General features: G+C 51.0%; 3 protein-coding genes across 3 annotated transcripts; all 3 read right to left on the bottom strand.

Annotated features, from left to right (window-relative positions):
- Positions 1–3,852: 3,852 nt before the first annotated feature.
- On the bottom strand, positions 3,853–5,319 carry LOC115099034 (extensin-1-like). The gene has a single exon (XM_029616289.1). The coding sequence runs from the start codon at positions 5,317–5,319 to the stop codon at positions 3,853–3,855; it is 1,467 nt and encodes a 488-aa protein (XP_029472149.1).
- Positions 5,320–6,147: 828 nt separating this feature from the next.
- On the bottom strand, positions 6,148–7,575 carry LOC115099033 (extensin-1-like). The gene has a single exon (XM_029616288.1). It carries the CDS (start codon positions 7,573–7,575, stop codon positions 6,148–6,150), a length of 1,428 nt encoding a protein of 475 aa, XP_029472148.1.
- Positions 7,576–9,753: 2,178 nt separating this feature from the next.
- Positions 9,754–10,571, bottom strand: UCN3 (urocortin 3). Its single transcript, XM_029617155.1, has 2 exons — positions 10,431–10,571; positions 9,754–10,224 (listed from the first exon to the last, which is right to left on the bottom strand). The coding sequence occupies exons 1-2, from the start codon at positions 10,530–10,532 to the stop codon at positions 9,754–9,756; spliced, it is 573 nt and encodes a 190-aa protein (XP_029473015.1). The 5' UTR covers positions 10,533–10,571.
- Between the last annotated feature and the right edge of the window lie 13,678 nt (positions 10,572–24,249).

The raw sequence follows: 24,249 nt of genomic DNA, 5'->3' as shown, positions 1-24,249 counted from the left end.
ACAAAAGGGAAATCTCTCCCAAGGAAAAGAACAAGGAAACAAAATTGCCTGCAGGCCCTTCTGAAAGGCAATTTCTTTGTGTCAGGCTAGAAGCCCATGCTTCCGATCATAGAAGCGCATTGGTGACGGCGCCGTCCCTTCCGAAGAGGCTCTTGTAATAGTGAAGTGATTAGCCACTGTATGTTTCATGTGGCGAGTCCTGGACCGTTATAGCGCCCGTGATTGAGAGGGAGCTGGTGAAAATCCCTGTAGAGGCCAGGAAACCTGCTGGGTGTCTGTCTGCTTTTTGAACTTGAATAAATGTGATGTATACATTCCCTTTCAGAGGGTGCACGACACTTCACTGCATAAAAATGCAAATATAAACATGATTAGTGGAAATGTGGTCACGGACAAGGGCAGTCTTATGCACTGGAGAGGGTGCTGTAATTCAAGATCTCTGCCCCCCCCCCCCCCAAGTAAAAATATAAGACCTGTTAATCAGGGAACATCGAAAAATTCCCCAGGCGGGTACAAAAATAAAAAACCAATTGAAAAGTCGCAAAGGAGATTCAAATATAAATATAAAAAATAAACCCCTGTGCATCTTACATACACCGATTGGGTAAGGGGCAATCATAACTCAGTCCAGATAACGTTATTGTACAAATCCTTTATTGTTTTAATCTTATGTCCCATTTAGGCTTTTTTAAAATAGTTTTTCTTTTGCTTTACTTATCATAAACATTCAAATGCATACATCCCGGTTTTCCATAGGACCGGGGTGGCCATTAGATTGATCCTTGGAAGACCGGGAGTATCCGTTTTAATTTGAATATTTATAATCAGAAAGGTTTTGTCTCTTTAAAAGCAAGAGAAAAAGAAAGCTCTGCCCCTTCCCTCCTGCCCCCCCCCCCCAAAAAAAAAATCTTTGAATTTGAATGGGACAAAATAACACATTAGGGCAAAAAAAAAATAAAAAATAGAAAGGAGACCTAGGAATAAGACCAAAAGAGAGCAGAGAAATATTCAAGCATATATTCAAAGGCATGTCGATGGGAGCCTTAGAGAGCAGGTAGGCCCACCTTCCCTGTACAGGACACGAGCGCCTCCACGTGCTCATATTTGTGTTTGCTCGCTGGCTTGCCCTCTGGCCTTAGCACACAAGTATCGCTCCAACAGAACTTTTCTTTTTTTCTTTTACTGAAAATAATTCTTCAGACCCTGTATTTTTCTTTTTTTTTCACTGTTGATCTCCTTCGGGATCTGCAGGGCTTGCTGTGTGTACAGAATGCATGACCTGTTTTCTAATTTTACTTGACAGCAAGAGCTTCGCCTGCTCTGCTGCCCCTGGACCTTCTGGCATGCGAAGGGGGTCTGAGAGTCGCCACCTCTCATGACCTCGGCTGTCCTGAGTAAGTGCTTCTAGGTCAGTATTCACAAAGCCCTGCTCAGCGTGCAGCTTGTTGGAGATCTGCGGATGTATTACAAGGAATCTCATAGACTAAGCATGAGGGAGAACACAGAAGGCGGAGGCTTAAAAACCTATGGAAATCCCAGCCAATGCAGCAGGCAGGGTCTGTAGATACCAGACTTCAGCGTGTTGTGGCGCATGGAGGGGTGGGGGTGGACGGGTCCTGTAGATACCAGAGACTCCAGCATGCTTTGAGGTATGGGGCAAGGGGGCGCTGTAGATACCAGAGGCTCCGGTGTGTTGTGCTGCATGGGGAGAGGGGGCGCTGTAGATACCAGAGGCTCTGGCGTGTTGTGGCACATGGGGGGGAGGGGGCGCTGTAGATACCAGAGTCTCTGGCGTGTTGTGGCACATGGGGGAGAGGGGGCGCTGTAGATACCAGAGTCTCTGGCGTGTGGTGGCACATGGGGGGGAGGGGGCGCTGTAGATACCAGAGGCTCTGGCGTGTTGTGGCACATGGGGGGGGGGGGGGCGCTGTAGATACCAGAGTCTCTGGCGTGTTGTGGCACATGGGGGAGAGGGGGCGCTGTAGATACCAGAGTCTCTGGCGTGTGGTGGCACATGGGGGGGAGGGGGCGCTGTAGATACCAGAGTCTCTGGCGTGTTGTGGCACATGGGGGAGAGGGGGCTCTGTAGATACCAGAGGCTCTGGCGTGTTGTGGCGCATGGGGAGAGGGGGCGCTGTAGACACCAGAGGCTCTGGGGTGTTCTGGCACATGGGGGGGAGGGGGCGCTGTAGATCCAAGGCTCCGGCATGTTGTGGCGCATGATTAGAGGGGGCGCTGTAGATACCAGAGGCTCCGGCGTGTTGTGGCACATGGGGAGAGGGGGCGCTGTAGACACCAGAGGCTCTGGCGTATTGTGGCGCATGGGGAGAGGGGGCGCTGTAGATACCAGAGGCTCCGGCGTGTTGTGGCGCATGATTAGAGGGGGCGCTGTAGGCACCAGAGGCTCCGGCGTGTTGTGGCGCATGGGGAGAGGGGGCGCTGTAGACACCAGGGGCTCCGGCATATTGTGGCTCATGGGGAGAAGGGGCGCTGTAGACACCAGAGGCTCCGGCGTGTGGTGGCGCATGGGGAGAGGGGGCGCTGTAGGCACCAGAGGCTCCGGCGTGTTGTGGCGCATGGGGAGAGGGGGCGCTGTAGACACCAGGGGCTCCGGCATATTGTGGCTCATGGGGAGAAGGGGCGCTGTAGATACCAGAGGCTCCGGCGTGTGGTGGCGCATGGGGAGAGGGGGCGCTGTAGACACCAGAGGCTCCGGCGTGTGGTGGCGCATGGGGAGAGGGGGCGCTGTAGACACCAGAGGCTCCGGCGTGTGGTGGCGCATGGGGAGAGGGGGCGCTGTAGACACCAGAGGCTCCGGCATGTTGTGGCGCATGGGGAGAGGGGGCGCTGTAGATACCAGAGGCTCCAGCATATTGTGGCTCATGGGGAGAAGGGGCGCTGTAGATACCAGAGGCTCCGGTGTGTTGTGGCGCATGGGGAGAGGGGGCGCTGTAGATACCAGAGGCTCCGGCGTGTTGTGGCGCATGGGGAGAGGGGGCGCTGTAGATACCAGAGGCTCCGGCATATTGTGGCTCATGGGGAGAAGGGGCGCTGTAGATACCAGAGGCTCCGGTGTGTTGTGGCGCATGGGGAGAGGGGGCGCTGTAGATACCAGAGGCTCCGGTGTGTTGTGGCGCATGGGGAGAGGGGGCGATGTAGATAACAGAGGCTCTGGCGTGTTGTGGCGCATGGGGAGAGGGGGCGCTGTAGATACCAGAGGCTCTGGTGTGTTGTGGCACATGGGGGGGAGGGGGCGCTGTAGATACCAGAGCCTCTGGCGTGTTGTGGCTCATGGGGAGAGGGGGCGCTGTAGATACCAGAGGCTCCGGCGTGTTGTGGCGCATGGGGAGAGAGGGCGCTGTAGATCCAAGGCTCCGGCGTGTTGTGGTGCATGGGGAGAGAGGGCGCTGTAGATACCAGAGGCTCCGGCGTGTTGTGGCGCATGGGGAGAGAGGGCGCTGTAGATACCAGAGGCTCCGGCGTGTTGTGGTGCATGGGGGGCGGGGGCGCTGTAGATACCAGAGGCTCCGGCGTGTTGTGGCGCATGGGGAGAGAGGGCGCTGTAGATCCAAGGCTCCGGCGTGTTGTGGTGCATGGGGAGAGAGGGCGCTGTAGACACCAGAGGCTCCGGCATGTTGTGGCGCATGATTAGAGGGGGCGCTGTAGATACCAGAGGCTCTGGGGTGTTGTGGCACATGGGGGGGGGGGGGCGCTGTAGATCCAAGGCTCCGGCATGTTGTGGCGCATGATTAGAGGGGGCGCTGTAGATACCAGAGGCTCCGGCGTGTTGTGGCGCATGGGGAGAGGGGGGGCTGTAGATACCAGAGGCTCCGGCGTGTTTGTGGCGCATGATTAGGGGGGGGCACTGTAGACACCAGAGGCTCCGGCGTGTTGTGGCGCATGGGGAGAGGGGGCGCTGTAGACACCAGAGGCTCCGGTGTGTGGTGGCGCATGGGGAGAGGGGGCGCTGTAGACACCAGAGGCTCCGGCGTGTTGTGGCGCATGGGGAGAGGGGGCGCTGTAGATACCAGAGGCTCCGGCATATTGTGGCTCATGGGGGGGAGGGGGCGCTGTAGACACCAGAGGCTCCGGCATATTGTGGCTCATGGGGAGAAGGGGCGCTGTAGATACCAGAGGCTCCGGCGTGTGGTGGCGCATGGGGAGAGGGGGCGCTGTAGACACCAGAGGCTCCGGCGTGTGGTGGCGCATGGGGAGAGGGGGCGCTGTAGACACCAGAGGCTCCGGCGTGTGGTGGCGCATGGGGAGAGGGGGCGCTGTAGACACCAGAGGCTCCGGCGTGTTGTGGCGCATGGGGAGAGGGGGCGCTGTAGATACCAGAGGCTCAGGCATATTGTGGCTCATGGGGAGAAGGGGCGCTGTAGATACCAGAGGCTCCGGTGTGTTGTGGCGCATGGGGAGAGGGGGCGCTGTAGATACCAGAGGCTCCGGCGTGTTGTGGCGCATGGGGAGAGGGGGCGCTGTAGATACCAGAAGCTCCGGCATATTGTGGCTCATGGGGAGAAGGGGCGCTGTAGATACCAGAGGCTCCGGTGTGTTGTGGCGCATGGGGAGAGGGGGCGCTGTAGATACCAGAGGCTCCGGTGTGTTGTGGCGCATGGGGAGAGGGGGCGATGTAGATAACAGAGGCTCCGGCGTGTTGTGGCGCATGGGGAGAGGGGGCGCTGTAGATACCAGAGGCTCCGGCGTGTTGTGGCACATGGGGGGGAGGGGCGCTGTAGATACCAGAGCCTCTGGCGTGTTGTGGTGCATGGGGAGAGGGGGTGCTGTAGATACCAGAGGCTCCGGCGTGTTGTGGTGCATGGGGGGGCGGGGACGCTGTAGGTACCAGAGGCTCCGGCGTGTTGTGGCGCATGGGGAGAGAGGGCGCTGTAGATCCAAGGCTCCGGCGTGTTGTGGTGCATGGGGGGTGGGGGCGCTGTAGATACCAGAGGCTCCGGCGTGTTGTGGCGCATGGGGAGAGAGGGCGCTGTAGATACCAGAGGCTCCGGCGTGTTGTGGCGCATGGGGAGAGGGGGCGCTGTAGATACCAGAGGCTCCGGCGTGTTGTGGCGCATGGGGAGAGAGGGCGTTGTAGATACCAGAGGCTCCGGTGTGTTGTGGTGCATGGGGGGCGGGGGCGCTGTAGATACCAGAGGCTCCGGCGTGTTTGTGGCTCATGGGGAGACGGGGCGCTGTAGATACCAGAGGCTCCGGCGTGTTGTGGCGCATGGGGAGAGGGGGCGCTGTAGATACCAGAGGCTCCGGCGTGTTGTGGCGCATGGGGAGAGGGGGCGCTGTAGATACCAGAGGCTCCGGCATATTGTGGCTCATGGGGAGAAGGGGCGCTGTAGATACCAGAGGCTCCGGTGTGTTGTGGCGCATGGGGAGAGGGGGGCGCTGTAGATACCAGAGGCTCCGGTGTGTTGTGGCGCATGGGGAGAGGGGGGCGATGTAGATAACAGAGGCTCTGGCGTGTTGTGGCGCATGGGGAGAGGGGGCGCTGTAGATACCAGGAGGCTCTGGTGTGTTGTGGCACATGGGGGGGAGGGGGCGCTGTAGATACCAGAGCCTCTGGCGTGTTGTGGCTCATGGGGAGAGGGGGCGCTGTAGATACCAGAGGCTCCGGCGTGTTGTGGCGCATGGGGAGAGAGGGCGCTGTAGATCCAAGGCTCCGGCGTGTTGTGGTGCATGGGGAGAGAGGGCGCTGTAGATACCAGAGGCTCCGGCGTGTTGTGGCGCATGGGGAGAGAGGGCGCTGTAGATACCAGAGGCTCCGGCGTGTTGTGGTGCATGGGGGGCGGGGGCGCTGTAGATACCAGAGGCTCCGGCGTGTTGTGGCGCATGGGGAGAGAGGGCGCTGTAGATCCAAGGCTCCGGCGTGTTGTGGTGCATGGGGAGAGAGGGCGCTGTAGACACCAGAGGCTCCGGCATGTTGTGGCGCATGATTAGAGGGGGCGCTGTAGATACCAGAGGCTCTGGGGTGTTGTGGCACATGGGGGGGAGGGGGCGCTGTAGATCCAAGGCTCCGGCATGTTGTGGCGCATGATTAGAGGGGCGCTGTAGATACCAGAGGCTCCGGCGTGTTGTGGCGCATGGGGAGAGGGGGGGCTGTAGATACCAGAGGCTCCGGCGTGTTGTGGCGCATGATTAGGGGGGGGCGCTGTAGACACCAGAGGCTCCGGCGTGTTGTGGCGCATGGGGAGAGGGGGCGCTGTAGACACCAGAGGCTCCGGTGTGTGGTGGCGCATGGGGAGAGGGGGCGCTGTAGACACCAGAGGCTCCGGCGTGTTGTGGCGCATGGGGAGAGGGGGGCGCTGTAGATACCAGAGGCTCCGGCATATTGTGGCTCATGGGGAGAAGGGGCGCTGTAGACACCAGAGGCTCCGGCATATTGTGGCTCATGGGGAGAAGGGGCGCTGTAGATACCAGAGGCTCCGGCGTGTGGTGGCGCATGGGGAGAGGGGGCGCTGTAGACACCAGAGGCTCCGGCGTGTGGTGGCGCATGGGGAGAGGGGGCGCTGTAGACACCAGAGGCTCCGGCGTGTGGTGGCGCATGGGGAGAGGGGGCGCTGTAGACACCAGAGGCTCCGGCGTGTTGTGGCGCATGGGGAGAGGGGGCGCTGTAGATACCAGAGGCTCCGGCATATTGTGGCTCATGGGGAGAAGGGGCGCTGTAGATACCAGAGGCTCCGGTGTGTTGTGGCGCATGGGGAGAGGGGGCGCTGTAGATACAGAGGCTCCGGCGTGTTGTGGCGCATGGGGAGAGGGGGCGCTGTAGATACCAGAAGCTCCGGCATATTGTGGCTCATGGGGAGAAGGGGCGCTGTAGATACCAGAGGCTCCGGTGTGTTGTGGCGCATGGGGAGAGGGGGCGCTGTAGATACCAGAGGCTCCGGTGTGTTGTGGCGCATGGGGAGAGGGGGCGATGTAGATAACAGAGGCTCCGGCGTGTTGTGGCGCATGGGGAGAGGGGGGCGCTGTAGATACCAGAGGCTCCGGCGTGTTGTGGCACATGGGGGGGAGGGGCGCTGTAGATACCAGAGCCTCTGGCGTGTTGTGGTGCATGGGGAGAGGGGGTGCTGTAGATACCAGAGGCTCCGGCGTGTTGTGGTGCATGGGGGGGGCGGGGACGCTGTAGGTACCAGAGGCTCCGGCGTGTTGTGGCGCATGGGGAGAGAGGGCGCTGTAGATCCAAGGCTCCGGCGTGTTGTGGTGCATGGGGGGTGGGGGCGCTGTAGATACCAGAGGCTCCGGCGTGTTGTGGCGCATGGGGAGAGAGGGCGCTGTAGATACCAGAGGCTCCGGCGTGTTGTGGCGCATGGGGAGAGGGGGCGCTGTAGATACCAGAGGCTCCGGCGTGTTGTGGCGCATGGGGAGAGAGGGCGTTGTAGATACCAGAGGCTCCGGTGTGTTGTGGTGCATGGGGGGCGGGGGCGCTGTAGATACCAGAGGCTCCGGCGTGTTGTGGCTCATGGGGAGACGGGGCGCTGTAGATACCAGAGGCTCCGGCGTGTTGTGGCGCATGGGGAGAGGGGGCGCTGTAGATACCAGAGGCTCCGGCGTGTTGTGGCGCATGGGGAGAGAGGGCGCTGTAGATCCAAGGCTCCGGCGTGTTGTGGTGCATGGGGAGAGAGGGCGCTGTAGATACCAGAGGCTCCGGCGTGTTGTGGCTCATGGGGAGAGGAGGCGCTGTAGATACCAGAGGCTCCGGCGTGTTGTGGCGCATGGGGAGAGGGGGCGCTGTAGATACCAGAGGCTCCGGCTTGTTGTGGTGCATGGGGGGAGGGGGCGCTGTAGATACCAGAGGCTCCGGCGTGTTGTGGCGCATGGGGGGGAGGGGGCACTGTAGATACCAGAGGCTCCGGCTTGTTGCGGTGCATGGGGGGAGGGGGCGCTGTAGATACCAGATACTCCACCTTGCTGCAGTATACAAAGGAGTGGGAGGGGACTGTAGCTACTGGAGACTCCAGCATGCTGCAGTGTATGGGAGTGATGCACTACTGTATAGTGCAATACATGGGGGCTGCACATACCAGACAATGCAGCATAATGTGGAGTATAAGGGTTGTGTCACACAGAAGGGTCCTAATAGTATTCAAATTCATATCTTTTTTTTTTTTTTTTTAATAAAGTGTTCTAAATAAACACTTGTTCTTATGGAAGCTTCACAGTAGTCTTTTATGCCCCAAAATGGCCATCCCTTTCACTGCCCTGAAACACCAAGCCAAAAACATATTGGGCCAAGTCTGTGGAACTCCCAGAACCAAAGACATTTACATAAAATAAGCATTTGTAAAAACTATTGTGACCCTTGTCTGTGCTATTCCCATTCCACCACTTGTGATCCTTGTGGTTTTCTGCGCATGACTTTCAAGCGTTATTTTTCTAGCCTTGGAAAGGCTCCTCCTCCTCCAGGGGATGCATTTGAGGGGTAGGTGAACTCCATTACTTGACTCTGCGTCTGCTCATGGGGTTGAGGTTACGATGATCCCACACTGGGACTGAATGTCGGTCAGCCTTCAGGGCCCACACCTGTCAGTTCACTCCCAGATGGATTGTATGTGTGCCCCAGCCTGCAACCCTGCCCTGGGTTTTCCTTTTATCCAGACTGAGGACTGAGCAAGAAAAGAGCAGAGGGCTGACTGGAGCACGGTTGCTTTTCGCGCAGTTGTCAAGGGTAGGTTTTGAAGCACACTCACCTGTTTGCTTTGAGTTCCCTAACTTTCTCCTTAAATGGTTTTGCACACAGAGAGGTCCACGTTCAGTCACTGTCCAGATAGCAAAGCTAATCATATCCGGCTAACTTTGGAGGTATATTCAGTAGTGCATCCGCACCGTTGAATATAGCTGGCTAGCTTTAGGACAGCTCTATGGCCTGACCAGACTTAGCTGGTTAAGTTATCCAGCTAACTGAATATCAATTCCTCTCAGTTACTCCCGTGACTTTTCCAGCTTAATTCCAGCCAGCTAAAGCTAGCCAGATAAGTACCCAAATCTTCATTTAGTCTGATACTTTTTGAGTTAGCTGGCTAAATGCTTTTGAATATAGCCTCGCAATCACCCACTTGGTTTATCAGAGGGTTTACCTAGTGACAGCAAATTAGGAGACCTTCCACACGCGAGGCTGGTGGATGTGAAAGTTTTCTGTCTGTACGGGGATAACATTTTTAAACTGATCACGCTGGGACAAAGACTGTGTGTAATGCTGCGGATTTAAAGTTCTTACGTGGTCACTTGTAACAGCCTTTTGTGCAGGTAGGATTTTGCTGGAAAAGTATGCGTGTGCATTTTTCAGTCTCATCCATGCGCGCAGTTCTCCAACAACCTTAGAATGTCCCCGGGAACACCTTTCAGTGCAGCTGGAAGAACACGCTTTAAACTGCATCGAGGGAGGGTGGTTTTAAACAGCCAATTTAATGCAGGTAAACATGCCTTTTACCTGCGGAAATCACTTTTAAAATTAGCCTCCCTATGTGTACATCTGTGTGCGCATGTCTGTGCCTGTACATACTTGCAGGTGTATAGGTACAAAAGGGGAAAGTAGTCCTCTATTAAACATGATGAAAGGGATGGCCAGACAGACAGACAGTAGAGAGCTTGGATTATTCTGCAGCTTTAAAGGACTCAGCATACAACCATTTATTGTACAAGAGAGAGTGCTCTCTGACCTAGTAGAATACAAGACACTTTGCTGTACATCAGTCTCATGCCCGCTGGCACCCCCCACCCCCCCCCCCCCCCCCCACCTCTGTCTCACTTCCTCCGGCCAATCTGCGCCATTATATGGGCATTGGCGGCAGCCTTTGCCTGCAAGTTCTTGGCCTTGGCGATTTTGAAAAGGATGTTCATGAGGTGGGTCGGCACATCAAGGGAGAGGATGAATTTGGTCCTGTCGTCGCTCTTGGCCTTGTTCTGATACACCTTCCCCTTCAGCTGGGCCTGCGAGAGGTACTTGTAGCGGGCCGCAGGGAATGTCCGTTTCTCTTTCTCTTCTTCCTCCTCCTCCTCCTCCTCAGAGGGAAGGCCTTCGCCGGGCAGGTAGTCGAAGTTCCTCTTGACGGGCAGCGAGTTCTCCTCCAGGGCTCGTCTCTTAGCCTCCGCCAGGGCCTCGCTGATGCAGCTGAAGAGGGAAGGGGCTCTGTGGAGTTTGTAAGGGAGGCTGTCGCTGGTAGGGGCCAGCAGGAGCAGCAGGAGTAGGAGTCTGACGGGAGGCATGCTTCCACCCTGTACCTCAGATTAGGAAGAGAGAGAGAGAAAAGTAAAGTTGTTGTTATTATCCTGTGCATTCAATGGACTAACACGGCAGCCATACTCCTCCTATATTTTTGTTGCTGAATGGAAAGTGCTTTGCAATGGGTTCTCTAAAAAAAACCCCCACAAAAAACAGTTACATGCCTGCCTGGGTGTGGGTTCCTGTGCTCCTCACTCACCCATCCCAGTGTTGCTTTTCTTCTATAGTGGCACAGAGGCCCCGATTCTTGCAGCCTACCCAAGTAGATAAAACACTTCAGGAAGGACTCATGAAGCCTCATTCCTTGCAGCTTTACTTAACTGAAGCTGCCGCTCCTCAACTAATCCCACATAAGTGGCAGCCGCTGAACGTAGCCAGATAAGTCACTACTTATCCAGCCAAGAAGCGCTGAATATCGGATCAATAAAGTAGTTTGTTCTATGGATCCTATTCAGAAAGGACTTCTCTCCATTCTGTGCCTGTGTTAAAAAAAATCTTTTTTGTCTCAGGCGCCTTGCTCAGTGCTCATTCGTATTTTAAAGCCTCCATGACCTCAAGAGTTTACTGCAGGTAATTAACTCTCTGGAAGCACAGAGGTGAGTAGTAAGTTACAAATTTGCTGCTGCTGCCTCACACAAGCTCTTTCTTTGCACATTTAATAATAATAATAATAATAATAATAATAGTAGTAGTAGTTATGAAGCTACTGCAATGCAAATTGGTAAAAGCTACTCTGAAGTCTAGCATCCTGTGCTTAGAGGGTGCCATCTAGTGAGCACAGTGTAGCACAGCATAATATAATAAATGCCATGAAATCTTATTCTTAGAAGCCCACAATTTATTTATTTATTTGCTTAAATTTATTTATTACCTAACTGTCAAGGCTCTAAGCGATTTACATTTTCAACATACATAAATATATAGTACATAAAATAAGAACAATACAATGACTAAAACTTCACCACATTAAAACTGCATCAAAAGAATCCCGATAAAAAAAACCAAACCCAATAAATGACAAGAAAAGAAACAATGATATTAAAAGCGATCATAAAGGTACTTTAAAACATTTTAACATACTGAATCAGAAAGGCATTTTAAAACATTTAAAATACTCAGTCACAAAATGCCTGAATAAAAACGTTTTCAGCAAGGTCTTAAACATCTTTGAGCAGTCAACTATTAAGTTTTCTGGGCCGGGCCAGTGGCTTACTGGCAGTGTGCACAAGTGAATGAACCTGGGTTATATTCCTGGATTAGGTCTTCTGCTCCCTCCCCCCCCCACCCCCACCCAAAGGATCAGGTGGGGAGGGGAAAAATGGTTGCCTCTTAGATTACTCCAAGCAGATCTTCCTCTCTCTCCCCTTGGCCTACCTATCATATATCCCCCTCACTTCCGTGGCTGCAGCCACTGTCCTCTTCCATGAATGGCCAGCAGCAACAACTCCTTGAAGAGAACTCAAGTGTAAGGCCTGTCAGCTGGAAAGCTATCGCAGGCCCTGCAGTGGCTCTGACCCCCCCTCTTCCGCATGCATTTCTGAGGTAACAGGAAATCCACGGGAGGGGCCGCCACATGGCCCTGCAACTGCCACGCCAACTCGCAGGCCCTGCGCTCGGAGTCCTCTTCAAAGAAATGCTGCTGCTGTTGTTGCTGCCAGCGCCGCAGAAGGGCATAGTAGCTGTATTCCTGGATGGAGGCACGGCGACTGGGGGGGTAGTGTGCCAGTACCTATCAAACTTTGGCACCGGAGGCAGTTGCCTACATCGCATATGCCTAAATCTGGGTCTGCCCCACCCCCCCATTCATCCTGGACACCTCCTCACACCTCAGCTTGGCCCAGATCAACCAGCAAGAACGTGGAGCTGGAGCTTCTCTAACCCACTTCTTCTACTACCAGTGCCTCTCCCTCATGCATGGGTTAAAGTCTGAAGGGTAACAGGACACTGTAAAACCTGATCAGCTCCACACCTCTGCTGACTTGAGGCCAGAGTTAGGATTGGCCAGGAAGTTTCGGAGAGGACTGGGGATTGGGGGTGGGTCTAAGAGAGAATTAGGGGATTGAGAGGAGAAGCTGAGCAGGACTTGGGTACTGGGAATGAGAAATTCATTAGGGTGGTGAATGGGGACTGGGCGGGAAGGAACAGCAGAGACCCTGTGTTTGAGGGGTGGAAGAATGAGGCTCCTGGGTTGCCTGCTTCACCTACTGAACACTAGCAGAATCCCTCTCCTTGGTCATACACATAGAACAGACAGACCCTTACCAAATACAGAGTAAGGAACCACAAATTAGAAAGAAATATGAAGACAAAAACTAAACTGGAAACCACAAGACAGACTCTGCATGTAGTGCAACACTGGAGAATTAGAAACAGAAATGCACTTTCTCCTATACTGAGCAAATACAGAGGTGCACATGTTCAAAATTGACATATTGCAATCATTAAACTGAAAATAAAATTATTAGCTTTGTTGTCTGCTTATTTCATTTTTGTAATTGTTTTGATCCCAGTCTTTTTTTCCCTTTCCTCGTCTTTCTTCTCCTAACTCCTTTTTCAGAATCTCCTTTCCATTTTCCATCTTTCCTTCTTCACTTACCCCCCTATATCTACCTCCGACATTAATCTTTTTCCTTTTTATCTAATTTATCTATATTTCTTTATTCCAGGGTTTCCCAGCCTATGGGTCAGAACCCCAGATAGGGTCATAAAACCTTCAGCTGGGGGGTCACAAATGCCTCAAATAGCAAATATTCTTCAGGCACCAGAAGCAGAATTAGCCAGCATGCACTCAGGGATTAGGGCTGCTGCATGGCCTGTGAGCTTGCACTGGCTCACCGGCCCCATGATGACTTTTATTAATAATGCAGCTGCCACTTGCAGATCACCATTGGACTTGGGACCAGCCATGAGGGGGAAGGAAGGAAGGAGGGAGAGGGCTGAGTTGTGCTCACTTCATGGCTTCGCTCACCTCAGCCACCACTGAACCAAAAAAATGTTGCCCCTATCATCATCCTGCCCTCTCTTCTTGCCAGTTGTCATCCACCTTTTGCCCGGGGGCCCCAAATGAAAATGTTGCCGCTGGTCCTGGCCCAAGGGGGATCTCTAGAGAAGGGGCTGTTTGAAAGAAGGGATCAGATACAGAAGGTGTTTTAAGGGTTAGAACAGCTGGCGACGAATCGGCTGTGGAGAGTAAAAATGGGGGTGTAACATGGCGTGAGCAGTCTTTAGCTTGTCGGAGGAAAGAGTAGGCGGGACTCCGGCTATTCTTCTACAGACTATTATTTACAGGCAAATTAAACAACCAAAAAAGCCTGCTTACGTCAGCAGTGCCGGGAACAGAAATGCAGCAGTTTTACAGGTGAAATGCCCTGCAACCAGGATTCCTCTTGTGGCTGTCTTAAGGTGGATCAGGCTAAATGCCTGGTCCTGGACTTTTAAGGAGGGACTAATATTCAATCCTTTATAGGGGGAATGAAGGAAGACTGACTGCAGGATGTAAGAGAGGAGCTGGGGATAAAAGGGGATCAGCTCGGTGGATGTGAAGGAAGGATTGGAGAGGAGAGGTGAGGCTGGGAGGTAATAGAGCAGGGATGAGGATGAAAATGAGTAGGGAAGGGAGATGGGGTGAGAAAGAAGGGATTGATAGAGGATCAGTTGGGGGTTATATGAAGGGTGTGTGGGCTGAGCTGGGGAAGATGTAAGAGGGGATCAGCTGGAGGAGCAGAGGTTGAGAGAGAGGATCAGCTGGAGTGTGGTGATGCTGAAGGTGGAGGGACTGTTGGAGGGAGACCTTGCTAATTGGCTTTGGTCATCCTCTGGGGGTCATGTGAATTCTCAAGTGTTAAAATGGGGTCACATTGGTTAAAAGTTTGGGCTGCCTTTCTTTACTTTCTGCCTCTCTATCCACTCATAGCTAAATGTCATCCCTCTTTCCCCTCCAGTTCTGTCTTTCACAACCCTACACGTCCTCTAGCTGGCTCTTTCCCTACTCTCTCTCAGCCCTTCATCTCCCTCATTGAATTGCTTCCACCCTCCCTCCTCCTCACCAATCTGGCTCCCTTTTCTTCCCTGCTTCCATTCTTAGATGCCTCCTTTGTGGCTGTCTCAACCTTGCTCCCTCCTACCATCATCCCCATGCTGAATGACTGACTCTCTTCAACCATTTCCTTTCATCCCCCCTACCAACCCTCCTGTCACTCTCTCCCATCTGCTCCAGTCACCCCCCTCAAGCTTTCCCATCCGTATTTCTTTCCCCCTAGTCATCTCACATCTTTTGTCTTGCACTGCCCCTCATACCTCTCTGACTCTTACCTCTATTGTCCTTCCCAATCCTCAGTCTCCCTCTTGTCACCTCTAGTGTTCCTGCCCTCCTCCCCTCATGCTCAATGGCAGGAATGCCTTTGGAAACTTTGTATAGGGTATGGAATACATCTTTCCAATCTTGTTCCTCCTTGTGATGCTCTTCCTCATGCATGCAGGAATATTATTAGCTTTCCCTGTTTTATTATGTTGACTTGCTACCATCAGGTCATCTGAAATGATTGCACTGTTCATAGCTTGATTTGAATCTTCATGTCCGACTAGTTTGGAACTTGTTGACCCTGTTTGGAATGGGAATAGTCATAAATTTGCTGTTATATTCCAAATATTTGCCCAGTCTTTGAATACTTTTGGTACTTTTATTTGAATATTCAATTTTAAATCTAGATTTAAAAGAAATAACAAGAGTGCAATTTTAAATGAGTTGTATCACTAAAGGCCAGATTTACAAAAATGTATTTTTACCATTCTGTGGCTATGACAAAAAAGCTTAATAAGTCAGGCCCTAAGTCTGATTATCCAAGTAAATTTGATTTAGATATTAATAGATCTGACCCTGGGATCTGTAGTTGTTAGGTTCCTGCCTGTTATGCAGCTTCCTGGCCACCAGAGGTCCTCTTGGAGCTACACCTGGCTCTTGCTCTAGTCAGAGTCTCCGTGGTCCCATGACTCAGCAAGGCCCAGTCTACTTAACCCTGCCTCATCATTGAGTATAGTTGGCTTCATGTGTGGCCACATTTTTCCATATATTACTTTGTGGCCTTTGGGCACCTGTGTTCCTCGTTCTCTGTTCTGTCTAGTGCTATCTTCGTCTGGTCCTGTCCTTGGCTGGTCTAGTCCTGTCCTTGAATCCAGTCAGCCTCAGACTCAAGTCTTGTTTCAGTCTCCAGTCCTACATCGCCAGCATCTCAACTCCAGCCAATGCGTAAGTCCTACTGGCCACCAGAACCCAAGGGCTCAACCTGCTGGGGAGGTGGTTGGTACAGGCAGAAGATCTGCTCTTGTCTTGCCCTGAAGTCCTGGACTGCTCTGTCTCAGTTGTGACAAGATGACAAGGCCATACTGTCCCCATGACAGCGGGTTTATGACTTCTTGCCTTCCTGGTAAGTCCAGTGAAAATGATTTTGATTTAATAGAACTCTCAGCTCTCTGAGTTTGTACTAATTACCTAGGACATACCCTCCCCCCCCCCAAGGATTTCCAAAATGTGGTATGTATAAATCTCCCAATCTTAACATATAGGAGGTGTGCAAGGGGTGCAATTATGCAAATCCCATGTCTATAGGGATTTGTCTTGATTGTGGTGTGCATATATCAATTTCTGATAATGCTCCTCCAAAAGCTCCAGTTCCTAAAGCGCTGCCTTACATCCTTTGTTACTGTGAATGCATTGCCTGGCCAGCGCATGTACCTACTATTTGAACTAGTGTGTCCTCACTGCAGTCTTCTTAATCCTGCAACTCTCTTTTGGAAATGTGAAAAAATGTTGTGCAGAAAACAGTGGCTTTGAAGTAATTTTTTCACTGTGCTGCTACTTAACCAGCCTCTAAGACACAAGATCACAGTCACAGCACAACTGACCTCTGAAGAGGTAGGTCCTTGTAACTTTCAAGCTAAGCTACCATCAGTGTTAAACTTCTGAAGCCTTCTTTCCCCTATGATTAGAAGGTAAAATCAAAGCCAGTTAACGCCTGTGTTTAAACTAGATTCTGTTAAACCTAATTTACAATCACTCAGCATTCCTTTTAAGAGTAACTTCCTCAGAAGGCAGTAAAAGAGAAATACTGCAATCAAATTAAAAAGGTATATTCTAGTTCAGAAGACTTCAGTATTCTTGTTGTAGGTAGAAGCAAGCGGGAAGACTTGCCACGGGAGCCTGGTTTCACTTTGGCTTCAGTTAATACTAGAGATGTACATTTCGTTTTTGCCAAATTGGAAAATTTCAAAGAAATTGTCCAATTTGGCATGGATAGGAGGACCCGAATACTGAGATGGATCTCAGAAAATGGAGCGGGCCATCCATTGCTCCTTCCATGTGACAGGGGCCGACCAATAGCACCGGTAGCCCCTTTCATATGGTAAGGGCAAAGGGCCACTGGCGCCATTTTGTTAACTGGCAGCCAACAGCCCGAGAGCGGAAGATTGCTCCCGGGACCCTCGCTGGACCACCCACGGATTTTAGGCAAGTTTTGGAGGGGGGGGGGGGGGTCCGGAGGGTGGGGAGGTTGTAATAAACTAAATTTTAAGGGTTGGGGTGGGTTTTTTATTTTTAGTGAAAAATGCCGGAAAAAAAAAAAGCGACCCGTTGGAAAACGAAGTTTTCCACGGGTCGCCCGAGCTGACATGTAAAAACTAAACACATCTCTAGTTAATACGCACTTACAGGACCCTTTATATTGCACAGAAGTTAATCCACAGCACCAGACACTGGAAAAGGAAAAGCGGTTTAACTTTGCCCCTAAGACACCTGTTCTGAAGGCAAAATCCCTTTACAGAAATCAGAGGAGAGGAAACCTTACAATCAACTTAAAAGAAAAAAGTATTATCTTTCGGTTCCAGAGGTACCTGTTTTAATGAATGATTCTTGTGTTTCAGCGTCTAACACTAATCTAACTCTTTATTCTACCAGGTTAAGTTTTACACTTGCCTGTATTTCATCCCCAGCCAAGGTTAATTTACCTTTAAAATCAACATCAAAACAAAAGGAATTGGTAAGATGCAGCTCAGCTGCCTCTGGGTTTTTCATTCCCTTGACAAATACTGAAAGCTGTGGCCTGAAACCTGAAACTCCAGCTGTACCTAATCAAGGGTTAATTAGAACTCAGGTCCCACAGAAAGCTGCCTGTACTTTCCTACCATTAGGCTGGGTCATCTTACTTTAACAGTCTAACTATATGAATGATGCTTTAAAGATTACTCAAATAAAGCAGGCTACTTCCCACTCTGATCCAAAGCAGTGTCTCAGTCAGCCAGAATAATTATCTGCCCAGAGCTTAATTTTAAAACAGTATCCATCCTTAAACAGAATCCAGTGATACTCCATCCCAGAGTTTCAACCTCACTCTTCTGCAAAGAATCCTTTGCCTGGGAAGGTTCTGGTATTCAGATACTTTTACTCTCTGAAGAGAACTCTAACCATGTTCCAGTCTTTAATTTTGTGCCAGATCCTGGTCTGAGTAATCTGATCCAGGAGGTGAGAGCTATCATACCGGTTCCAGCCATGCTGCTTTGGGAGGTGCCCCAGCCCTGCAGCCTCGCCTCTGAAAGATTCTAGTCCACTATCATTGCTCTAAAAAAAATCCAGAGTCTGACAAGTGACAAGCTAGTCACAGGTGTCCTCAGTGGGCCTTCAAAGATGTTCTTTCAGACCCTGTCTCCTATGCCTCCTGGTGTTTGTTCCACCCTGGCTATAACCCCGATGCCCTGGGAGGAGGGGGGACTGAAGAGGGGTGAAGGTACTGTTAGGATCCTGCCTGTTATGCAGCCTCACTGCCACCAGAGGTCCCCTTGGAGTTACACCTGCTTTTGCATCAGTCACTCTGTGGTCCCATGACTCAGTAGGGCCTGGTCTACTTAACCCTGCCTCTTGCAAAGACCAGTGCCTTGTCATCAAGCCTACTCAGCTCCCTGCTTGACTCCATTTTTCTGTGTATCAATTTACGGTCTCCAGGCCTTTTGGCTCTGTCTAGCCTTGCCTTGTAGACATTTCAGACCTTCTGCTTAGCTTTGCCTTGTGGCCTTTTCAGGCCCTCTACCTAGCCTGCTGCCTTTAGGCACCTGTGTTCCTCATCCTCTGTTCTGTCTAGTCATGTCCTTGTCCGTCTTGTCTGGTCTAGTCTTGTCCTTGTATCCAGCCCTTGCCTCAGACCCCAGTCTTGTTTCTGTCTCCAGTCCTGCACAGCCTGCACCTCAACTCCAGCCACAGTCTAAGTCCTGCTGGCCACAAGAACCCAAGGGCACAACCTGCAGGGGAGGTGATTGGTACAGACAGAAGATCTGCTCTATCTTGCCCTGAAGTCCTGGACTACTCCTGTGGGGGTCCCCCAGCTCTAGCTGGACCCTCAGTTGTGAGACACATGAAAAACATAGAAACATAGAAATGATGGCGGACATGGTCTAGCCAGTCTGCCCAGCAAGCTTTCCATGGTAGAATCTGCCATGCATGTTACCCCCATGTTTCAGTCAATGCTGCTTGATGTGCCTTGTTTATGGACTTGGTCGTAGAAGCAGTCCTGTGGGGTTTTTTTTTTACTTGTCTGCACATCAGTACTCCAGATTGTAAAAATAAAAGTCAGGGCTCGTGTTGGTTGCCCCTGAATCCCAAGTTTGTCTTTCCCTCCACCCCACCCCCTTCCTTCGAAGCAGCGAGCAATGTTGCAGTTGCATCAAAAGCATCAAGGCTCATTGGTTAAGGGTAGCAATCCATGTCTTCTGTAAGGGTAGTAACTGCTGCTCTGTTCAGGTTACTCCCATGCTTATCAGTTTCATAAACTGTAAACGTTGGGACCCTCGTTGGTTGCTTTCTAAATTCAATTCCCCTTTTCCCCTGCTGTTGAAACAGAGAGCAAATGTTAGAGTTGCATCAAAAGTATCCAGGCTTATTGGTTAAGGGTAGTAACCGCCGAACCAGCAAGATACATCCAAGCACGATTTCTTTGTTTCCTTTAGGACTTGGCCGTAGAAGCAGTCCTGTGTTTCTTCCCTTATGTCTGCATCTCAATATCTCGGATCATGGAAGTTGGGGCCCTCGGTTATCTTCTGAATCCAATTCCTCTTTTCCCCGTTATCTTAAGTGGGGAGCAATGTTGCAGTTGCATTAAAAGCATCAAAGCATTACGGTTAAGGGTAGTAATCTCTATGCCTTCTGCTAAGGATAGTAATTGTTGTACTAACAAGTTACCCCCCTGCACGCTTATCTTATTTTCATCCTCTAGCCTTTAGAGATCCACAGTGTTTATCCCATGTTCCTTTGAATTCTTTTGACTATTCTCTTCTTCACCACCTCCGTTAGGGCATTCCAGGCCTCCACCACCCTCTCCGTGAAGAAATATTTCCTGACGTTGGTTCTGAGTTGTCCTCTCTGGAGTTTCATTTTGGGACCCCCTAGTTCTATTGTTTTCTTTCCAGTGGAAACGATTTGAAGTCCATACATTATTGAAACCTTTTAGGTATCTTAAGGTCTGTATCACATCTCCTCTGCACCTCCTCTCTTCCAGGGTGTACATATTCAGATCCTTCAGCCTCTCTTCATAGGTCTTACAATACAGACCCCACACACCATTTTCATTGCCCCACACAGGTCGATATTAATGTTAATACAGGGGAGGCAAACCAGTGGCAACAGGAGCAATCCAAGTTGGATCCAGACAGAAACAATTCTAATGACTGGCTTTTATATGGCCAGTTTTGAATTTGTGCTGGCCTGGCTAGATAATAAAAATAGCTAGGCCAGCTGGATAGTGACGGCATGGCCTGATGGCAACCCTAGACTGGACCATGGTAAGCAAGCTACTGGATACTGAATACATGAGACTCATAATATAAAAAGTATTTTTTTGCTCTAGCTGATTCACTTACATGTGTCAGAAGAGCAACCAACAAGAATGGAAATTTACCAAGAGAGAGCAGGGAGAGGAAGGTCTAGGAGATCCAGAGGAGCAGGAAAGAGTCAGATCAAAATAAGAGGGAGGTCCAAGGAAGTAGGGAGACAGATGAAAGGCTGAGAAAGGTCCAGGGGACCAGGGAGGAAGGAGACCTTGCCTCTGGGAACTGATGATTTCAGGTAAGTGCTGGGGGTTGTGGGGGTGGGGGGGAAGGAGAGGAGACATTTCCATGGACAGCATGTTGTGGCTCATGGGGAGAGGGGGCGCTGTAGATACTAGAGGCTCCAGCGTGTTGTGGCTCATGGGGAGAGGGGGTGTTGCAGTCAATACTGTACGTGCAAAGGCTGCATACTCCTGGGCTGCACATCCAGATGATAATATCTGGAAAAAGGGTGTAAGGAGGATCACATCGCAGCTCAACAAATGTTGATGGGAGATAATCTAACAGCCCATGACACTGCCTGAGCTCTAGTGGAATGAGCCCTAACCTGACTAGGCAACAGCTGCTTAACATCTACATACGTGGCCATGACTACCTCCTTAATCTAGCGAGCTATTATAGCTCATGAAGCCGACTTGTCCTGTTTACCTCCATCGTGGAGGACAAAGCAGGTGATCTGTCTTCCTGAGAGGTTTAGAAACCTCCTGATACCTCACAATATGTCTTAACATCCAAGGATTGCAACAGGCGATATTCCTCTGCAAGTCTCTCTATCCAGAGACAGCAGGGGAATGGACTGATTCAAGTGAAAATCCAAGACCACTTTTGGCAAAAAGAAAGGAACATTACACAGCTGTATCGCCTCTGGAGTCACTCCAAGGAACGGCTCCCAGCAAGACAAGGCTTGTAGCTTGGATATTCTATGCACAGAACAAATGACCACAAGAAACACAGTTTTCAAGGTCAGTAACCACAAAGAAAGGTTATGCATTGGTTGAAACGTAGGGCCCGCTAAGAAATCCAAAACCAGATTGAGAACTCCACAAGGGCACTGGTAACTGCAAGTGAGAGCAAAGATGTTTTACTCCTTTCAAGAAGCAGGCCTCATCTGGATGAGCCGACAAGGGTCCACCATTCACATGACCCCTGAAACAGGCAAGAGCCACTACCTGTACCTTTAATGAATTAAAGGCCAATCCTTTATTCAAACCTTCCTGCAAAAACTCCAAAATGAGCAGAATCTGAACCAAATAAGGAAGAACCCCTCGATCTTCACACCAAGCCTCAAACACTCACCAAACCCGCAGTGGAGAACTTTCTAGCTCGTAGCAAGGTGGCAATCACTGCAGTAGAATATCCAAGCTTCAGCAAGTGAGCCCTCCTAAGGGCCATACCATAAGACAAAATAGAGTTGGATCTTCTTGAAGCACAGGCCCCTGCTGCAACAGATCCATATGCACTGGAAACCGGAGGGTGGAGGCTACCCAGGAGCTTTTGCAGATCTGCATGCCATGGTTTCCTGGGCCAGTCTGGTGCAACAGAAGCACCATCCCTCTGTGATGTTTGACTCTCTGAACCATTCTGCCCAACATGAGCCACAGGGGAAAGGCATTCAGCAGCTTTTCCTTTGGCCATTCCTGCACGAGAGCATTGGTACCCAAAGACTTTGGATCTCTCCTGCAAATGAAGAATCAAGGAACCTTCACATTGCGAAAAGTCACCAGCAGGTCCAGAAATGGAAGATCCCAGTGATCCACTATTAGCTGAAATGCCTCATCTGACAACTCCCATTCTCCTGGGTCCAGACTCTGCCTGCTGACAAAGGCTGCTCTTACATTGTCTTTTCCTGCAATGTGCGAAGCTGAGATTTCCTGAAGATGCACTTCCACCCATTCCATAAGATGGTCTATTTCCTGCAACACTTGCTGGCTCTTGGTTCTTCCCTGCTGAGTGATGTAGGCTGTCTTTACATTGTCCAACATTATCCGGACCACTCAACCCTGCAACCTGTCATCGAACTGCAAGTATGCCAACTGGAATGCCCAGGCTTCCAGCCGATTGATGTTCCAGAGAGACTCTTCTGCACTCCATCACCCCTGTGCTGTCAGCTCCTGACAGTGAGCTCCTCAGCCTTGAAGGCTTGCATCTGTCGTGAGTACTAGCCAGTCCGGTGAACTTATGGAAACCCCCTTCCTTAGATGGTCCACTTTTAAGCACCACTGCAGTTGAGTGCAAATTTCCAACAGCAGATGGAGCCGAATTGAATAGTCTTGAGACTGTGGGCTCCAATGAGACAGTAGAGTGTGCTGAAGAGGACACATATGCACCCTCACCCATGGCACCACCTCCAGGGTCGCTGCCATCAGTCCAAGCACCTGCAGTTAGGATCACACTGCTGGACATATTGTGTTTGTCAATAGATGCACCTGCACCATCAGGAATACGGCTCTTTGGCAGGAACACCCTGCCCTGTTCTATGTCAAACCGAAACTGAGATACTCTAGCGACTCAGAAGGCTGGAGATTGCTCTTGGCCAGGTTCATGACACAACAACAAGGAGATAATCTTGCGCGAGACTCGGATGTAACAGGATCCCGTCCTTTCTCAATTCAACTCTACCATGACCTTGGAAAACGTTATGGGCGCGGTGACTGAACCAAAAGGAAGTGCTCAAAACTAATAATGATGCCCCAAAACCATGAAACACAGAAATCACTGATGCTCTAGTTAGATGGGAATAAGCAGGTATGCCTCGGACAAATCCAGAGACATGAGGAACTCCCCTGACTGTACTGCCATTATCACTGAGCACAAGGTTTCCATGTGAAAATGAGTCACACACAAATGACTGACTCCTTTAGGATACAGGATGGGACAAAATTAGCCCTCCTTCTTGGGCACAACAAAATAAATGGAATATTGGCCTGTATTTTCTGGAGACGTGGGAATTGGAACCACAGCCCACAGGCTGAATAGTCTGGACAATGTACACTCCACTGCTGGTCTCTTCTGTGGAGCGTTGCAGAGAGACACCTTGAACACGTCCCAAGGAACACTGTGAAACTGCAGTGCATAGTGATCTCAACCCACCTCTGATAAAAAATCTATCTCCTGTTCCCGGAAGTGGGTCACATACCTTCATTGTGAGACTCGAGGTGCTCCACTACCCTAGCCTGCTCCCCATCTGGGCTGCCTGGGATGAAAGGACTGAGATCTACCCAAAGGTCAAGTCCTCTGAAAGGCTGCTCCCTATGAAGGGCCAAAAACATTGGAACCCCCAGTATGACCTCTGGAACTGAAGGAACGCAGCAATTGTTTCTTATTCTCTGGCTATTGAGGAACCGGGGCCTCACCCCATTTATTGGCCATTTTCTCCAGCTCACTCCCAAACAAGAGTGAGCCTTTAAGGGCAACTTCATAAGGTTAGACTTCGAGGTTGAATCAGTCGACCAATTTCTCAACCATAGCTGACGTCTAGCCACAACTACCGAAGCCATCCCTCTGGCTGAAGTACAGACTAAATCCCAGCCTGCATCTGCCAAAAAGGCAGCTGCTGGTTTCATCACTTCCCTGGAATTTATACCAGATTCATCGACTGCCTGAGAGAGCAGCAAACAAGAGCGAGCTACCAGGGAACAACAAGAAGCTGCAAGGTCATTGCCATTGCTTAAGCATAGCCTCAATTCTTTTATCCTAAGCATCCTTCAAAGCCATTCCCCCTTCATCCTGAATAGTAGTTCGCTTGGTAACAGCAAAAACAACTTCATCCACCTTTGGAAAATGCAATTGCTCTCTCGCAACCAGATCCAGGGGCTACAGTCTATCCAAGACTCACCCCCCCCCCCCCTTTAAAATTTGCTTCCAGGGTGCCCCATTCAAGATCAATTAATTCTTGAATAGCCTCCATAATAGGAAAGAAACATGAGGCTTTATGCAATGAAACCAGAATGGGATTTTTCTTTGGCTCAGACATGGATTCAGCCCCAGGTACTCCCAGCATCTTCAGTGTCTGGGAAATGAGATCCGGTAACTAATTTCTATGAAAGAATTGCAGTATAGTTCTATAAGGTTCCAATCCCAGAGGAATCTCCCCATCCTCCAGGGAATAAAAATCTGTCTCATCATCCGTGCCATCTGGAATCCTATCAGGAAAA

This window comes from Rhinatrema bivittatum, chromosome 9 (genome assembly GCF_901001135.1).
Source record: "Rhinatrema bivittatum chromosome 9, aRhiBiv1.1, whole genome shotgun sequence".
Classification (NCBI taxonomy): domain Eukaryota; kingdom Metazoa; phylum Chordata; class Amphibia; order Gymnophiona; family Rhinatrematidae; genus Rhinatrema; species Rhinatrema bivittatum.
Note: the sequence above shows the minus strand (reverse complement) of the source record. Positions and strands in the feature narration are given on the sequence as shown.

What these genes read in the sequence shown, in the direction of transcription:
- LOC115099033 (XM_029616288.1), bottom strand. Translation starts at nt 7,575, where the DNA reads ATGCGCCACAACACGCCGGAGCCTCTGGTATCTACAGCGCCCCCTCTC.
- UCN3 (XM_029617155.1), bottom strand. Translation starts at nt 10,532, where the DNA reads ATGAGGCTTCATGAGTCCTTCCTGAAGTGTTTTATCTACTTGGGTAGG. An exon ending in GAAAAGCAACACTGGGATGG is followed by an intron (nt 10,225 to 10,430) that starts GTGAGTGAGGAG and finishes TCTGAGGTACAG; the next exon opens with GGTGGAAGCATGCCTCCCGT.
- LOC115099034 (XM_029616289.1), bottom strand. Translation starts at nt 5,319, where the DNA reads ATGCCGGAGCCTCTGGTATCTACAGCGCCCCCTCTCCCCATGCGCCAC.